This window comes from Bombyx mori, chromosome 7 (assembly GCF_030269925.1).
Source record: "Bombyx mori chromosome 7, ASM3026992v2".
In the NCBI taxonomy this organism is placed as follows: domain Eukaryota; kingdom Metazoa; phylum Arthropoda; class Insecta; order Lepidoptera; family Bombycidae; genus Bombyx; species Bombyx mori.
Window position 1 is genome coordinate 6,519,340 of NC_085113.1, and position 16,369 is coordinate 6,535,708.

General features: G+C 33.9%; 1 protein-coding gene across 1 annotated transcript; it reads left to right on the top strand.

Moving 5' to 3' along the window:
* Positions 1 to 9,355: 9,355 nt before the first annotated feature.
* LOC101741122 (ubiquitin-conjugating enzyme E2-17 kDa) lies at positions 9,356 to 13,058 on the top strand. Its single transcript, XM_004931252.5, has 3 exons — positions 9,356 to 9,608; positions 10,169 to 10,454; positions 11,913 to 13,058. Exons 1-3 carry the CDS (start codon positions 9,565 to 9,567, stop codon positions 12,036 to 12,038), a joined length of 456 nt encoding a protein of 151 aa, XP_004931309.1. The 5' UTR covers positions 9,356 to 9,564; the 3' UTR covers positions 12,039 to 13,058.
* Positions 13,059 to 16,369: the final 3,311 nt, after the last annotated feature.

Sequence of the window (16,369 nt, forward strand, 5' to 3'; positions counted from 1 at the left end):
TGGCTGCTAGAGTAAATAACACATTAGGCATGAGGTATATTCGGACGCGTACAAGTTTTGTAAAGTATCACCTTAATATGAAGGAACAATTTACTTCACTTGTAAACCGTAGAATCTATCGAGTTTATGCTACTCAATTCTTTGTACGGCTTAGTTCTCCAATTAGAAGAATCGTCTTACAGGAACATACGCTTCCTGGTTAACTGCTATAAGTTGAAATTTCTGCTTTTTCTTCAAAAATAAAAACTATTTTTGATTGAATATTTCATTGTTTTTTATTTTCAAACTAAGGAGGGTAGAAGCAGTGGTTTTTTTTTTAAATAGCGCCATAAGCTATATAAATTAAGAAATCAATCCTACGTAAATAGTAATAAAAAACGGCGCGCGTGCAACTTGGTGCACATGAATGAAGTGAAACTTCTTTTTCGATGTGTAGTATTGTGGTTTTCTTAATGTTTCATCTTAAATCAGATTGCTCTTGTAATTGGGAATGCTGTGTGTAAGAGATGCGACATCTTCAACATTTATATTATTTAAATTTTAAATTATAGATGGGAAAATAAATACATTTTTTTTTAAATACCTATATCATTAAAATATTGGACGCTACTCGTTGCTAACGCTCGCGCTGGCCTGTAACTGGTATATTGCGCGCATGCGTTCGGGTGCCACCCAATACCCATTCACTCTCGCTCTGCCTGCCTTGTGGGAAGTAGACTTGCGCAAAACATCACTTCCCAATGTAATGTGATATGACATCACTTTTACAGATAGGTGATATTACTCGAAAACATTACACATCACTCTTAACATTACTCGGTGCGTTCAATAGATACTGTGACGACGAATACATTGTATCTATACACCCGAATCATTACCTAAGTGATGTGTTGATACACATCACTTAGGTAATGATTCGGGTGTGTCATTACAGTAGTGTATTACAATACAAAGTAAGAACTTTGTATTGTAATACACTGTTATATTACTTGACAGAGATTGACTTACTTAATAATATAATAATTTTATTTTTTACTTAATATAATTTATTGTGGGATGAACGGATTTCATATGGCGACTTAGACTGCAAATTGAGCTCGACAATAATGTTAATATACGAGAGCAGTAGATGCATTGTTTCGGCGCGATATCCTCAAAGTGCATCCAAGGAGGACTGTACTTTCATTTAGACGCCGTTATTTTTTTCACTTATTAAACACGCATTAAAACAAATAATAAAACTATCTTCAAACAAGTGCTTAAGTAATTCAAATCAAACACAAAAATTAATATGAAATATTACTAAACAATTACGAGCGACTAGCGATTTTACAAAAGTTGCGAATAAAAAATTAAGTAAGTACTTGCGGGGAGCTACCGGCTGGCCGCATGAAAAATATATACACAAATACCTATATTAAAATTCAGACGTACCATAGGTATAAAAATGTACCTAGCGGCCAGGACATACGGTTCAAAATCACTAGGAATAATTCCGTGTCGCTTGCTCATTTATTTTGCGTCGATCGGTCTGTCTCGCTCGCTCGGTTCCGTTCATGTATTAAGCAACATTACACGACAAAGAAAGAAACATGTTGGGTGATAGTGTGATGTTTGTTTCCTTCGCGTAATGTGTGATGTTGCATTACATCGTAGAGTAATATTACCCGAGTAATATCACTCGCATTACTTACACATGTCTAGTGGGAAGCAGCATTAGAAGTTTCACTTCAAAAATAAATAACTGAAATTTGAAATACTACATATTTTTTAAATACGCAAGTGACAATAAATATTACATTTTTCAACTCAGCACTCTCTACTCTGCTTAAAATTACTTTATACTTAACATTACCCATTTCCTACACTAGCGCTATTTTGGTGAGTATTCCAATAATAACTTGCTGTTTACAATGGACACTTTTTCAACTTGTCCTCTGTATTTACAAGACTTACTCTACCCTCCATAATTCAAACTAAAAAACAAAATCTCAATGCCATGACTTGGTTGCACCAAGGGAAATTCAATTGCAATTTGTTTGATAATTTTAAGCAACGTCGACCAAGTGATCGAGTGCTGGATCACAAGCACTAGAGAGGGAAACTTTCTTGATACCAGGTTGTAAGCTGAAAAATTTTAAGCGCTCTATTAAGAACGTAAGTGCACACGTAGATTTCATACGTTTAAATAAAAAAAGATCTTTATATTTGTATAATTTTATTTGTCATTGAAATTTCATCATCATCATCAACAGCCCACAGTAGTCCACAGTAAAATGGTAAAAATCACATAACTGGTATCCCAACTAAGTACCTGTCATGGCCACTACTCTCTTACGAACATTGTTTATTGATATCAAAACCCCCTGATTCTTCTGTTCTGCTTCACAAAATCCTTCGCCTTCAATATTATTTCTCGACCAGCACTTTTTACAACTTTAGGCATCGTAAATACTAATTTAAATAAAGAAAAATGAATAAAAAACGCAATGGTAACGAACACAACAGCAGTACTTGACAGCAGCACCTGATAACAACAAACATGGCCGACCTGTCATTTTAGTTCATTTATCGCCGTGGGACTTCTTTCGTGAGACAAACTCTACCACCTACCACAGATTACTAAGAGGTGTGTAGGTCTTGAGAAGAAACTAAAATCTGCTGTATGAAGTTAGATACAGGCTACATGTTTTTTTATGCTGGCATCCAGAATTACTTTCCAACAAGGTTATAAATTGCTAGTTGAAAAAAGCGCGGGAAGCATAAAATTTGGCGGTCGTGTTTTTTATTTAAAAATTTTTTTAATTATCGTATAGTTGGATTAGGATAAGTTTGTACATATTTTTTATATATTTAATTTTTCTTTATTTAGTGTATTTAATTTCGTCGTCGGGTAAGTCTTTTTGACCTTGTTTCGTAAAATGGACCCCCCGGGAGATCCCGGGGGGACTCTTGCTTCTAATAGTTTTAATATTTTACAAGTAAATGACGAATGTGACTTATCGTCAGTGCCCGCAGTGGCGCATAATGTTGTTGTCGAGCATGACGATTCTACTGTAGATACCGATTACTCCGGACATCAAACATCTGTAAATCGCAAACGTGCATCTCGCAGAATTTGTAGACACTGCAATAGGAAAAGGAGCAAGTGTGACTCGAAAGGCAACACCGTCTGCCAGTGCCAATGTGAGGAAAGTGGTCCTAATAAAGCCTTAAAGATTAATAGCTCTGTTCATGATCCAGTGTCTACTAATATATTTCCTAATCATCCGACTCAAATGGAAAGTAATGATATCACTCCTAGATTTATAGGAAGACATAAATATTGTGACTCGGATGCTGCCCCTTACGTCATTCATATTCAAAAACAAATACAGGCATCTAATGACAATACCATTTTGCACCCAATTTCTTTTGGCAAATTTTTGAAAAATTATTCTATTAAAAATATTGTTAATGGCAGTCTTAAGAGAATTGGTAGAAACAGGCTATCACTAACATTTGAAAATTTTAATGCGGCTAACAATTTCATGGATTTAGATATTTTAGAGAAGAATAAATATAGAGCATTCATTCCTACCTTTCAAGTTACTCGCATGGGTATCGTTAGAAATATTCCTACAGAATGGTCTGAAGAAGAAATAATTAATAATATCAGTGTTCCGTTAGGTTGCGGAAAAATCCTAAAAATTAGGAGATTAAGAAGAAAAATCACTGTAAATGATAATAAAACTTTTATTGACACAGAATCCGTGGTAATAACATTTGATGGACAGGTTTTACCTAAAAGAGTATATATGTGTTTTACATCATTACCAGTTGATTTATACATTTATCCTACAGTTCAATGTTTTAATTGCTGTAGATTCGGTCATGTTAGAGCTCAGTGTAGATCGAAACCGCGTTGTTTTAAATGTGGTCAAGATCATACAGGAGATTCTTGTAATGTAGAGGAGGAAAATGTTTCTTGTTGTCTTTGTAACGGCTTACACTTTGCTATAAATAAGAAATGTCCAGAATTTGAAAGACAAAGGGCCATAAAGCAGACAATGGCGAACAGTTGTGTGTCATACTTGGAAGCATGTAAACTTCATCCTCCAGTGTATAAATCGTATGCTGATGTTCTTTCTTCAATTCCATCGGATCGTAAGAATCATTCAACGTTTCATGAATCTATTGCCCCCAGCCCAGTAATTGCCAGTAAAAGTCCATCGTCATATAAAAAAACAGTTTTTATGAAACCTCGATCTCCCTTTAAAGGTGATAAAGGTTTTGATCAAAGGGCCCATAGAAATCTTACAAGAGATTACGTTGCTCCATCTCCTTCTAATGGCTGTGCTTTAAAATTTAATGAAAATTCCGAATCTCCTGTGGCTGAAATAATTATTGCTCTTATTAATTTACTTGCTCCTAATAACGCTACACCGTCCAACGCAGCTGATATCATAAGACAAATTTTAAACAAAACATACAATGGCTCCACAAATAAAAAAGATGATTCAGTGGAACTGTCGAAGTATTCTAAGTAAAAAGTCTGATCTCATTCACTTAATAAATAAACACTCTCCAATCATAGTTTCTTTACAGGAAACATGGTTGAAAAGTATATATCCTTTCAAAATCAAAGGATATACCTGTATCCGTGAAGATCGTATTGACGGGTACAGTGGTGTTGCTCTTCTTGTAAATAGTGTTCTTAGCTTTAAACTTGTAGATATACCTGATCATAGTTTTGGTTTATCCATTATTGCGGTCATTGTAAATAATATATGTATAGTTAGTGTATATATTCCCCACCCTTCTGTAGAGATTTACAAAGAGTTTATAACTATTATTTTGAATCTTCCTAGACCAATCATAATAATGGGTGATTTTAATGCTCACCATCAAACATGGGGAAGCTCAATATCTAATGAATTTGGAGATATAATTCTTGATTTTGTTAATGAACAGAATTTGTGTATTTTAAATTCTGGAAGTCCAACTCGTAGAACTGGTCCTGATCAAATTGTTAGTGCTCCTGATATATCTATTTCCTCCCCATCTCTGGTGCCGTCTTTGTCCTGGAAAACATTAAAATTAAGTTATGGAAGTGACCACTATCCTATTATTATTTCATTTTCACACAATAACATAGTAATTAAGGATCATTCTAAACATAAGTCTACAATAAAGTACAATCTATCTCAAGTAACAGATGAGGATTGGAAAACGTTTCAATCGCGTTTGGATATTAAACTTGCCAACTGTGAAAATATTAATAACTTAGATTCCGATGCACAAGCAAAAATTTTAGCTTCTGCTTTTATAGAAACAGCTGATGAAGTTTTCCCTTCTAAAAGCCCTTCTGGTATTTTTATTCCTTCTCCTCCTTGGTGGGACCGGGAGTGCACTCAGGCGGTAAAGGAGAGAAAAGCAGCCGAATTATTATATTTAGAAGAAACTATTACAGAAAATTTTGATATTCTAACAGAAAGAATCAATAGTACTCGGAATCTTTTATTAAAAAAGAAACGAGAAGGTTTTAAAAAATTTTGTGCTTCGATTTGTCCTAATATCTCACCTTCTGAAGTATGGAACCAAATAAGAAGATTTAGATCTGCATATAAAGAAAATACAGTCAAAGACTTGCCTTATGATCTGGCTGACAAGTTTCTTGATAAATTAGCTCCCCCTTATGTTCCAGAAGAGTGTTTAGTTCTTATCCCGTCTGTCCTTCCTTTCTCATGTTCAGATCCAGTTTCAGATTTTGATTTACCTTTTTCATTTAATGAACTGAAGGGGGTAATCTCGAATCTTAAGGACTCTGCTCCAGGTGATGATAAGATTCCTTATTCTTTCTTTGTCCATTTGAGTGATTCTAGTCTCACATATTACCTCAACCTTATAAATTCTATGTTCATTACATGTGTTATCCCAGAGTCATGGAAAAAACAAATTATTTTACCCATTCTCAAACCGGGTAAATCTTCATCAGATGTATTGTCATACAGACCCATAGCTCTCTCATCTGTAATGTTGAAAATTTTAGAACATTTAATTAAAATTAGACTAGAATGGTTTGTGGAAAGTAACAGTTTACTCAGTGACAGTCAAAACGGATTTAGAAGGGGTAAAAGCACAATGGACAATCTTGCTATCTTTATAGTGGATATTTTGGTAGCTTTCTCAAACTCTGAATCTATTGTAGCTGGATTTCTGGATATTTCCGCTGCATATGATAATGTACATATTCCTACACTGCTTTACAAATTACAGAAAATAAGGGTTCCTGTTAGACTTGCTAACTTGATTATTACTATAATGTCAAATCGAACTATCATTTTAAACTCTACCTCTTCAGATTCACAACAATCTAGAACTTTATGGAGAGGTCTTCCTCAAGGATCTGTGTTAAGTCCAATTTTATACAATATATACACTTGTGATTTGGAAGAGACCCTTGGAAATCAAGTAAGAATTCTTCAATATGCTGATGACCTCCTTATGTACACTTGCAATAAAGACATACATAAGGCTTGCTTATCCCTTAGGAATTCATTTCTAACTCTTAAATCTTGGTTAGATAATAATGGACTTTCCCTTTCTGCCTCCAAAAGTTCTATTGTTGTATTCTCTAGAAAACGTTCTCTTCCTCCAATTAGTATATTGTATGAGAATGAATTAATTTCTGTAAATAGTCATGTTAAATTTTTAGGTTTAATTTTAGATTCAAAATTGAATGGAATTCAACATTGTAATTACATTACAAACAAGTGTTTGAGTAATATGAATATCTTACGTTCTCTTGCCGGTGTATGGTGGGGTGCCCACCCATTCAATTTAAAACTTTTATATAATGCCATAGTAAGATCAGTTTTAGATTATGGTACTTTTTTACTTCAACCAGGGGATGTGAATGCTTTCAAAAAACTAGACACTATACAGTCTAAGTCACTCAGAATTATCACTGGAGCCATGAAATCTAGTCCTGTTACAGCATTACAGGTAGAATGTGTTGATCCTCCTCTTCATTTGAGACGTCAATATTTATCTGATAAATTCGTTTTCAAATCCCTACAAATTCAAAATAATCACATTATTACCAAACTTAAAACTTTAAATGAACTCATAGAATACTCTTCATTTTGGAAACATAAACAGTTACCATGTTTAATAATTAGCTACAGAAAATATTTGTCTATTCAAACTCCAACTAATCACTCTCATATTTTCCCTCTATTTTGTGTAAACTATATGGCATTGATTTTAAAACCGGATATTCATCTTGACATGGGTATTTCTAAGTATCAACCCCAACCAAATACTAACTTTAATTTTGTAATAGACCAAGACTGGAATGACTATAACCATATATATACAGATGCTTCCAAACACCCTCAAGGTTGTGTTGGTGTAGGAGTCTACCATTCGCAATCAAAAATAGTTGAAAAGATAAAATTACCATCTGAAACATCAGTGTTCACTGGTGAATGTTTTGGAATATACAAGGCCATAGAATACATTTTGATATTCAAACTAAAGAAAACTTTAATACTAACCGATTCAAAGAGTGCTTTACAGGCTCTTGCAAATTTTCCTTTTAAATCTCAACCGATTTACCCTATTCTCTTAGACTGTAGAAACCTGTTAATGAAATGTATGAATCAAAATCTTACAGTATCATTTGTATGGATACCTAGCCATTGCGGAATTAAAGGAAATGAAATAGTTGATAGAATTGCAAACGAGGCTATAAATTGTGGTGATATTTATTATTTCAAAAATTATAGTCATGATTTAGTTAGCCTCCCTAAAACATATTTGAATAATGCTTGGAGTGCACAGTGGTATAATGGCGATAAAGCGAAATATTACCGAAGGGTACAACCAACCATTCCTTCCAAACTAGAGATGGCGTTAATGGTTGAATTTATTTATCTGTTAACTGGTAATTGATAAAAAAAATTACCGATATTTTTATTGGTTGAAAATACCGGTAAATCTTTTCGTTGAAAAACTAATTTTGCTAATGTTAAACTTGAATGGTAGAGTTTCTTACATTTATTTTCGATTCAGTGAACTTTAGAAGCTACAGGCTTAGGGCTAACTAGCTTAACTAATTAGTAGGAAATGATTAGTGGGAAAAACTCTTTACAAATTTTCCACCACGGCGGTGCGCTGGTTCAATATTTTTGAATTGATTTTTCTTACAATAATTATACATTGCAATTTTTTCCGCTCCCAAGCACTTTTCGAAATGATCCCATATTTCTGCATTGCGTTTCGGCATTTTAAATTAGATATACACTTTAAAAATCCACAACAACAAAGTAAGCAAAGTCTCAAACACACAAAAACAAAGTCAAAACACACAAACACAAAGTACAAATCTCTTAAAATACAAAAACACAACTTTACCAAAATAATAGAAAAGATGCACTGAGCCGCCAAAATGTCAAGTATCAAACAAAATATTACGTTTAAAAAATCAACCAATCGCGTCATCTTCGCGTTCGGTAAAAATATCGTTTCATTTCAATTTTTTAACGAAAAAAATTATCATTAACTGTAAAATACACCAACTTAAATATTGTGCTTTATTTTGAGGGGTATAGAGCATACAATGAAATCATAAAATTCAATATTTTTTACATGATAAGTTGAAAACATCTGCAAGGCGAAAATGAATCTTACGTGTTGAAATAAAGTTGAAACTTGCATAAATATAATTTCCAATAATTGCCTATGCCACTACACGCAGTGTGTTTGTTAAACGGTATTTTTAACCGTTTTGGGTAATTTTATTTATCGAATAGAAGTGTTAATTTTTTTTACCGGTAAATTTATTGGTTAATGGTTATATTAGCCACCTCTATTCCAAACCATGGTTCTACAAATATAATTTTAAACGCCACGAGACTTCCAGTTTGATACGGATGAGATTAGGCCACACGTGTATTCCGGCACATCTAGCGACGATCGGAGTGCTGGATAGCAGTAAGTGTGAGTGCGGTGCGGACATTGGCGATTTAAATCACATTATTCTTTCATGTCCCCTTTTTGATCATTCACTTCTTTATAGTTCTTTATCATCACTTAGTATTCCTTTTCCTATATCTGTACCTTATTTATTACATACAGTAGACCCAGTTATTTATAAAATTATTATCTTATTCCTCAACAGTTTTAACCTAAAATTATAATTATATATATTATTTATTCTTCCTAATTATATTAATCCTAATCCAATTTTCCTGCCTAAACCTTATCTAACTTATATTTTCTGATTTGATTTTTGCTTCCTAACCTTTATTTTGAAAGTGGCAAATAACACTTGGTGTTGGGTCCAAAATGAAAAAAAAAAAAAAAAAAAAAAAATTGCTAGTTTCATGGTCAATTGCCAAAACCCTTCCCTGTGGCCGTGACGATTGAATTTTTATGGAATTTTTAGACAACGACAAAGAAAAGTCCACTTTATTCGTACGTTCGTAATACATAGTTTTTGTATAACGGTGTCAAAGTTACTCCAACTCAAAAGTAGAAAAATCTCATTGTGTTATAACTTAGGTATTGAAAATCAAAATGTCAACTCCAGCAAGAAGACGCCTGATGAGGGATTTTAAACGGTCTGTATCCAAAATAGATGTTTATTTCTGTGTACATATGTTCTAGATATTTCACTACAAGGTTTTAACAACACCTATTCTCCGAAAATAAAAGTGGATTGCTGATTCATCAAATTACATCACAATGATTTCAATCGATTTCTACTATGAACCACATTTTGATGTAGCATTTTGTATACAAACTTATAATGTTCGTCAGTGTTCTTGTTGTTAGTAGTGAAATAAAAGGTAGCGAATATACGTAAGAGACAGCTAAATAAATTAAAAATCTTAAATATAAGACTTATGATATCGCATTGCTCCTAATATTGCACTAGTTAGTGTAGTTTGAATTTCGATTTCTATTTTTAGGTTCTAGTAAAATTGTCTTCCATATAGTGAAAAAAAAATTCTGTTTGAATCCAAAAAAACTAGATATTTTCACTAGAAAAGTCTAAATTTTGTGTTGTTTTTGTGACCTAAATTTTAAATCTACTATTATAAAAAAGTAGATAGACAAAAACTTTTTTGAAACCTATTTAATTAATTTTGTATATTAAACTTATAATTGTTGTTTTCAGCTTACAAGAGGATCCACCTACAGGTGTGTCAGGAGCTCCAACTGATAACAATATTATGATCTGGAATGCTGTGATATTTGGCCCTCATGATACTCCATTTGAAGATGGAACATTCAAACTCACAATAGAATTTACAGAAGAATATCCAAATAAACCCCCAACAGTACGATTTGTATCAAAAATGTTTCATCCAAATGTTTACGCCGATGGTGGAATCTGCCTAGATATCCTGCAAAACAGATGGAGTCCTACTTATGATGTTTCAGCTATACTTACTTCTATACAGGTAGAATATGTATTCAGAATTGAAATTTATTCATAAACTGGTAGAATTAAAAATTAAATTAATCAAATTTAATCATAGACTTAAAACCTAAAAATATGTGTCCAACATATTTTTGATGGGATCTGAAGGAGTCATATAACTCATACTTTACAACATTTACAATCAGTAATTAGTACATTAAACAAAGTCACAACTGTACAGACTGATATGTGCATGCATTCCAAAGTTGTGCACATTTTAGAGGTATTCAAAAAACATTGATACTGATTGTACAAAAGTTTTGAAAGTAATTAATGACAAAGTCTGCAAACAAATCAGTATTTGTTTTCTTTATTGTATTTTGTTCATTTCTAACCTTTAGCTTAGTTAAGTAAAATCTTAAGTTTAATAGGGAAAATGTGGGTTATGTTGGGCAAATCAATTTTGTGATAGATCCCACAAAATAGTTTAGCTGATGAATATAATTTTATCAATAGTTTGTATTGACAATTGAAAACTCTACATTTACTTTTTCTATGAAATCCTGTTAACAGCTAGAATATATGTATATGGATTGTTCATCTTCTTAAAAGCTTGCAGCAGAGTGAAAATTTTACCAGAAATATGCATGCTTTATTAAGAGAAAATTTAGGATGCTAACCAATCATTGCTCAACTGCTGCCCCGTGACCTCGTTATACATACTGTTAAGCAAGAGAGTTAGATTCACCAAGTCTTACGAAGTATGTAGTGATAAAGCCAAATATTCCATCATAAGATCTGAAAAAGGGAAAACGGAGTACTTGACAATTAAGGCTGAGGCATAAAATTCCACAGGACATCATACAACTGTGCTGTACATTAAACGGTGCGACCCCAGCATCAAGTATAAATTCATCTCCACCCATTATTCAACATTCTGGACAAATCAGATCAAAGAGAAAACAAGTATTAAGCAAAAACAATTCTGTGTGAATTGCTAACTATAAATTTGATTGACACCACACAGGGTGTAAGAGAATCGATCCTGAAGCTGTAACTAATAATGTGCCACCTTAGCATAAAAATGTATACAGGAATCTTTATTAATTTGCTAAGCTGAGCAAAATATGTGAAAGCAGCTGGCTGATGTTCTTTTGCATCACAGTGCTGTTATCACTTGCCTGAAGGATCGGTACCATGCATCAGCATGTTAATTATATGTTTTCCCTTGTAACAAACCTATTACAATGCAGTCCACGTAAACTTATAAGCATTATATAAAGTAAGCAAACAATAATAAAAACAAAATGAAATTCTGCTTGGAAATAAGTTGAATGTAACTGTTTTAATGTCATGCTAGACATTATTTGATAAACGTTGTAGGTTTCTAATTACATATATTCTTAGCCAAATAACAGTAGTTAGGTTTAATAAACAAGGCAATTCTTTATTTATTTATAAATATTCATGGAGTATTAAAAGTTTTATTTTTTTACAGTCATTATTAAGTGATCCCAACCCAAACTCTCCAGCAAATTCGATGGCCGCACAGCTTTACAAGGAGAATCGACGAGAATACGAAAAGAGAGTGAAAGCGTGTGTAGAACAATCATTTATTGATTAGCAGGGGACACTACTGACTTTATTTGTCAGCGTCACATCAACAGTGTTGCCGAGGAAACCGGCGTATACATGCATTCATTGGAATGAGAGTGTAAATTGTAAATTTTATTACTTGCATACTTGTTTGGACATTTTCAGTCAAAATTTATAGCAAATAAATGTTTTCGTTTTGTTCATATTAAATTTATTAGTGAGAGTCAATGCAATTGGTGTAAATCCAAATTGGGTTTATAAACCAAATATTATCCAATGGCAATAACTTGAAAACATTATTTAAAATATACCAAGTTATGTATTATAAATAAAAACTACAATAATATGTACAATGAATAAATCTTTCATTAAATCACATATTTTCACATTACAGGAAAACACTGTACATATTATTAAATAGTTAGAACGCGATTTTTCTAGTTTATCCTAAAACTAGTTTTAACCAATAATTACTTCATAAAACAGTAAATTGTGCATGTAATAAAGAATTTAAGTTAAAACTAGTTTTAACTAGACAAAACAGATAACACTAACTTTATACCTACTAAAAATCATCAAATCATTGTGGTATCGTAGATTTTACCCTTGCACTATAGTAAATTGTGCTTAATGAAACTATAGCTTTTTGGGGAATTCGTTCAAGCGTTTGAGATTATTTTTTTAGTTAAATAATTTCAATAATGCTGCAAACAAATTTGGACTACATAACTTTAAGATTAAATATTATTACGATTTTTGGATTTCAGTAATATGGCTTAGCAGAAATAACCCATATTTTGAAATGTGTAAATGATTACCATAGTGTGTCTACTTAAAATATAATGAATAGTACAAGGTAATTTCTTTCATTTATTAAATTCATAACTCTGATAAAACATTCATAATCCCAAAGCGTCTTGTTTTGTTTAAAGTGTTTTGTATTATAATGCAAGAAATTTAAATCCTTTTATATTTAAAAAATAGGTACATTGTACATGTATTATTGAATTTTCATCTTCTACATAGTAAAATATTATTTTCAGTTTAAGTTTTTTTTTACTTATACCTGATATTCCTAATGCTCAAATTATCATAAGTGATGCTTCCGAAACAAAATTATTAAACTCATAATAATATACTGGGTGTTCGTCAAAGGGTTTAGGAAGCCAAAAACTAGATAAGAATAATATATTCGAGGAAAAATGTTTCCAATTAAATAATTTGTTTCGGGATAAAAGTATTTGAACATAACGAACAAACTATTCTTTTGCCAACCCTTGAATTTTGTTTTAAGCAAGTTGCGGAAACTATTAAAGACGACTTAGATTTTTTTTACCATTTTTAACGTCTATATTGTTGACACCAGCTACATTTCGGCTTGATATACCGACAGTTAATCACCTTCTTGTAGAAAGAATGATTATATAGAAACATTTCGTTAGGTTGGTAGCGTAGGTAATCTGTCTGGATCCCCTGTGACTGAATGATTACCTCTAACCGTATCAGGGGTATGGCAATACATCAGATATAGACATTTAAATTACCTTTATTTCGACCTGCTGGCAAGGAAGCCGTTGCATATACGTAACAGAACACAAAGTGGATAACGAATCAACTAATTTGGGAAATACACTCAATAGTTATGGATACAATATGGTGTTTTTTAAACAGGTAATTTGTTGGCTGTAAGACATATTTAATTTTTCCCTTCCTATTCGCTGATATTCTATGCAGTGCTTTGCCACCACCACCACAATCGACCACCGGATCGGAATCTTGATCAACTGCGAAGATCCAGCGAGAAAATGAGTTAATGTTTGATTCTTGGGTGTATCACAGCACTCTGAAAAATGCCATGCGCATTCGCAGGTAGCTCATTTCAAACGTGAAGAAGAAATACCCCATGCCAAATTCCTGTCGAAGATGTACTCACTCACAGCGAGAGCATGGAGCCGCTTGATACTTGATAATGTCTATGAGCTCCGGTAACCACTCAACACCGTGTGCGCCGTGAGCTCGTTCCCCGATCTCTACAATATACAAAACCGAATGCAACATCGTCTAGGGGCCAACAAAGTTTTGTTTTCGGCGATGTAGCTCTTTCTGAATCAGAACATTAGTGACTTAATTTTGAAACTAGAAGGAATGTGCTTTCGACGCGCTTTAACTAGATGTAAAATTTGGTTGTTTTGTTTCCTACATAAGCTTATAGCCTTGAGAGGCTATATCAGTGTAACCTTAACTATAGTAGAATTATTTTGTCCGTGCAGTTTGGGTCATAAAACATAGCCCGGCTAGGGCGGTGAGCGGTGACAAACTGCACGGACAAAATTATTCTACTATAGTAAGTGAGCTCACGGGGCCCAAACATAGATTATACAGGGCCCAAACCTGACGACGTTGCTAACATGAACCCTAGCAAGAGCCGTGCTTCGCAGAATCTACCACCGGATCAGAAACGCGACCCACTGAGAAGATCCAGCGTGAAACTCAGTGGGCCGTGTCTGAGGGTTAATTTACGCGTCGAGCCCTTCGTCGCAAGCGACGGATTCGGCGAGAACGATGACCGGTGCTTGAGGTACCTAAAAGCACCGTTAGTGGATCGGGAGGAACCGAAATGACGTGTTTGGGGCGACGTCGACTGCTTTCCATTCTGTCCGCAGGATCGGGAATGTAGTTTAGTTACCGGCGGCCACGATGAGAGGGTTCTCGTGTCGTGCCGCTTTATCGAAGTGGCGCATCGACGCCGACTGCAGATACTTACTGATGGACTCTAAGTCCAGGTCGTCACGGAGGTGTAAAGTTTGTTTCGAGGCTATACTATATATATTAAAGTAAAACACACAAACGCGCACACACACACACACACATTTGTTATGTATAATTGGTAATATTGTGGTATATAGTGCTTTTGTGAAGGAGCGGAGTCTCCTAGTACAAGCTTGCACGCTTAAAAGGAGACTCCAATCATTGTACTGTTTTGACTCGCTTTTAAAAATAAAGACTTTTTGTATTCGAATTCGTTGTTTGCAAATCTATTTTTGGAACGAAGTTCCTTACGGCAGGCTTGGAGGGGATAGGGATTTTGCTGCGCGACCGAACTGAAAAAAATGTGATAGTAAAACCGTAAGAAAAAATCCGTGGAAAAAAGTGCGTGGAATAAAACCGTTAAATGAGAAGTGCGCAGGCGCGACAGTCGCATACACAAGCGAGTATATAATACTTTTCTCTTTCTCCGTCTTTCTTTTCGTTCTCTCATCCATTCTCTTTCTATTTTACGTAATTTATTATTTCCTAAAATACTGAATTTCCTAAATACTTTCCTATACTTAAATAAAAACTAATCAGCAAAATTTAAGAGAAAAATCAAGAAAACCTACATAAAATTGAGCACGATTTTTTTTTGCAAATTGTGTCGATTCTACATTAGCCGAAGGAACTTCGTTCCTACCTGGTGTCCCACGACACCACATCTTTCATTTTTTTAGGTTTAGGAGTTTATTTATTTCATTTTTTCGATATTATTTTCGATTATTATCTTAAAGATAGGTACACATACAGACGATACCTAGCCAAAGACAGCCGTGTGCTCTTAACATTGTTAATGAGCAACCGTGACCACTTACGAATCATGCCAAATGCAATTAGACCTCCCACGGATCGGAAAAAATAAGGGTTAGGCACTTGGTGTGTTACCGAAGAGATCCGGATTTGATTCCATTGAAAATGATTTCCTCGATAACAGCCAATTCGTCTCTTAGAAGCAAAAAATTAACAATTCTGAAAGTTCGAAAATGCTATAAGAATGTAATTTAAAATCATTTAATTCAGATTTTATCGTACCTTGTCAATAAAATACGCAACTTCAGGGTATATTCCATAGAGTAGATTAAAAATATTTTACATTTATATTTTCAAGAAAAAACAAACTTCTAGAAATTATCTTTTTTTTTTATTGCTTGGATGGGTGGACGAGCTCACAGCCCACCTGGTGTTAAGTGGTTACTGGAGCCCATAGACACAACGTAAATGCGCCACACTCCTTGAGATATAAGTTCTAAGGTCTTAAGTATAGTTACAACGGCTGCCCCACCCTTCAAAGCGAAACGCATTACTGCTTCACGCCCGGCAGAAATAGGCAGGGTGGTGGTACCCACCCGCGCGGACTCACAAGAGGTCCTACCACCAGTAATTACGCAATTTATAATTTTGCGGGTTTCATTTTTATTACACGATGTTATTCCTTCACCGTGGAAATCAATAGTGAACATTTGTTGAGTACGTAATTCATTAGAAAAATTGGTACCCGCCTAAGATTCGAACACCGGTGCATCGCTCAACACGAATGCACAGGACGTC

Coding starts and splice junctions, on each gene's coding strand:
- LOC101741122 (XM_004931252.5), top strand. CDS start 9,565: ATGTCAACTCCAGCAAGAAGACGCCTGATGAGGGATTTTAAACG. Junction 9,609..10,168: donor CTGATGAGGGATTTTAAACG/GTCTGTATCCAA, acceptor TGTTGTTTTCAG/CTTACAAGAGGATCCACCTA. Junction 10,455..11,912: donor CTATACTTACTTCTATACAG/GTAGAATATGTA, acceptor ATTTTTTTACAG/TCATTATTAAGTGATCCCAA.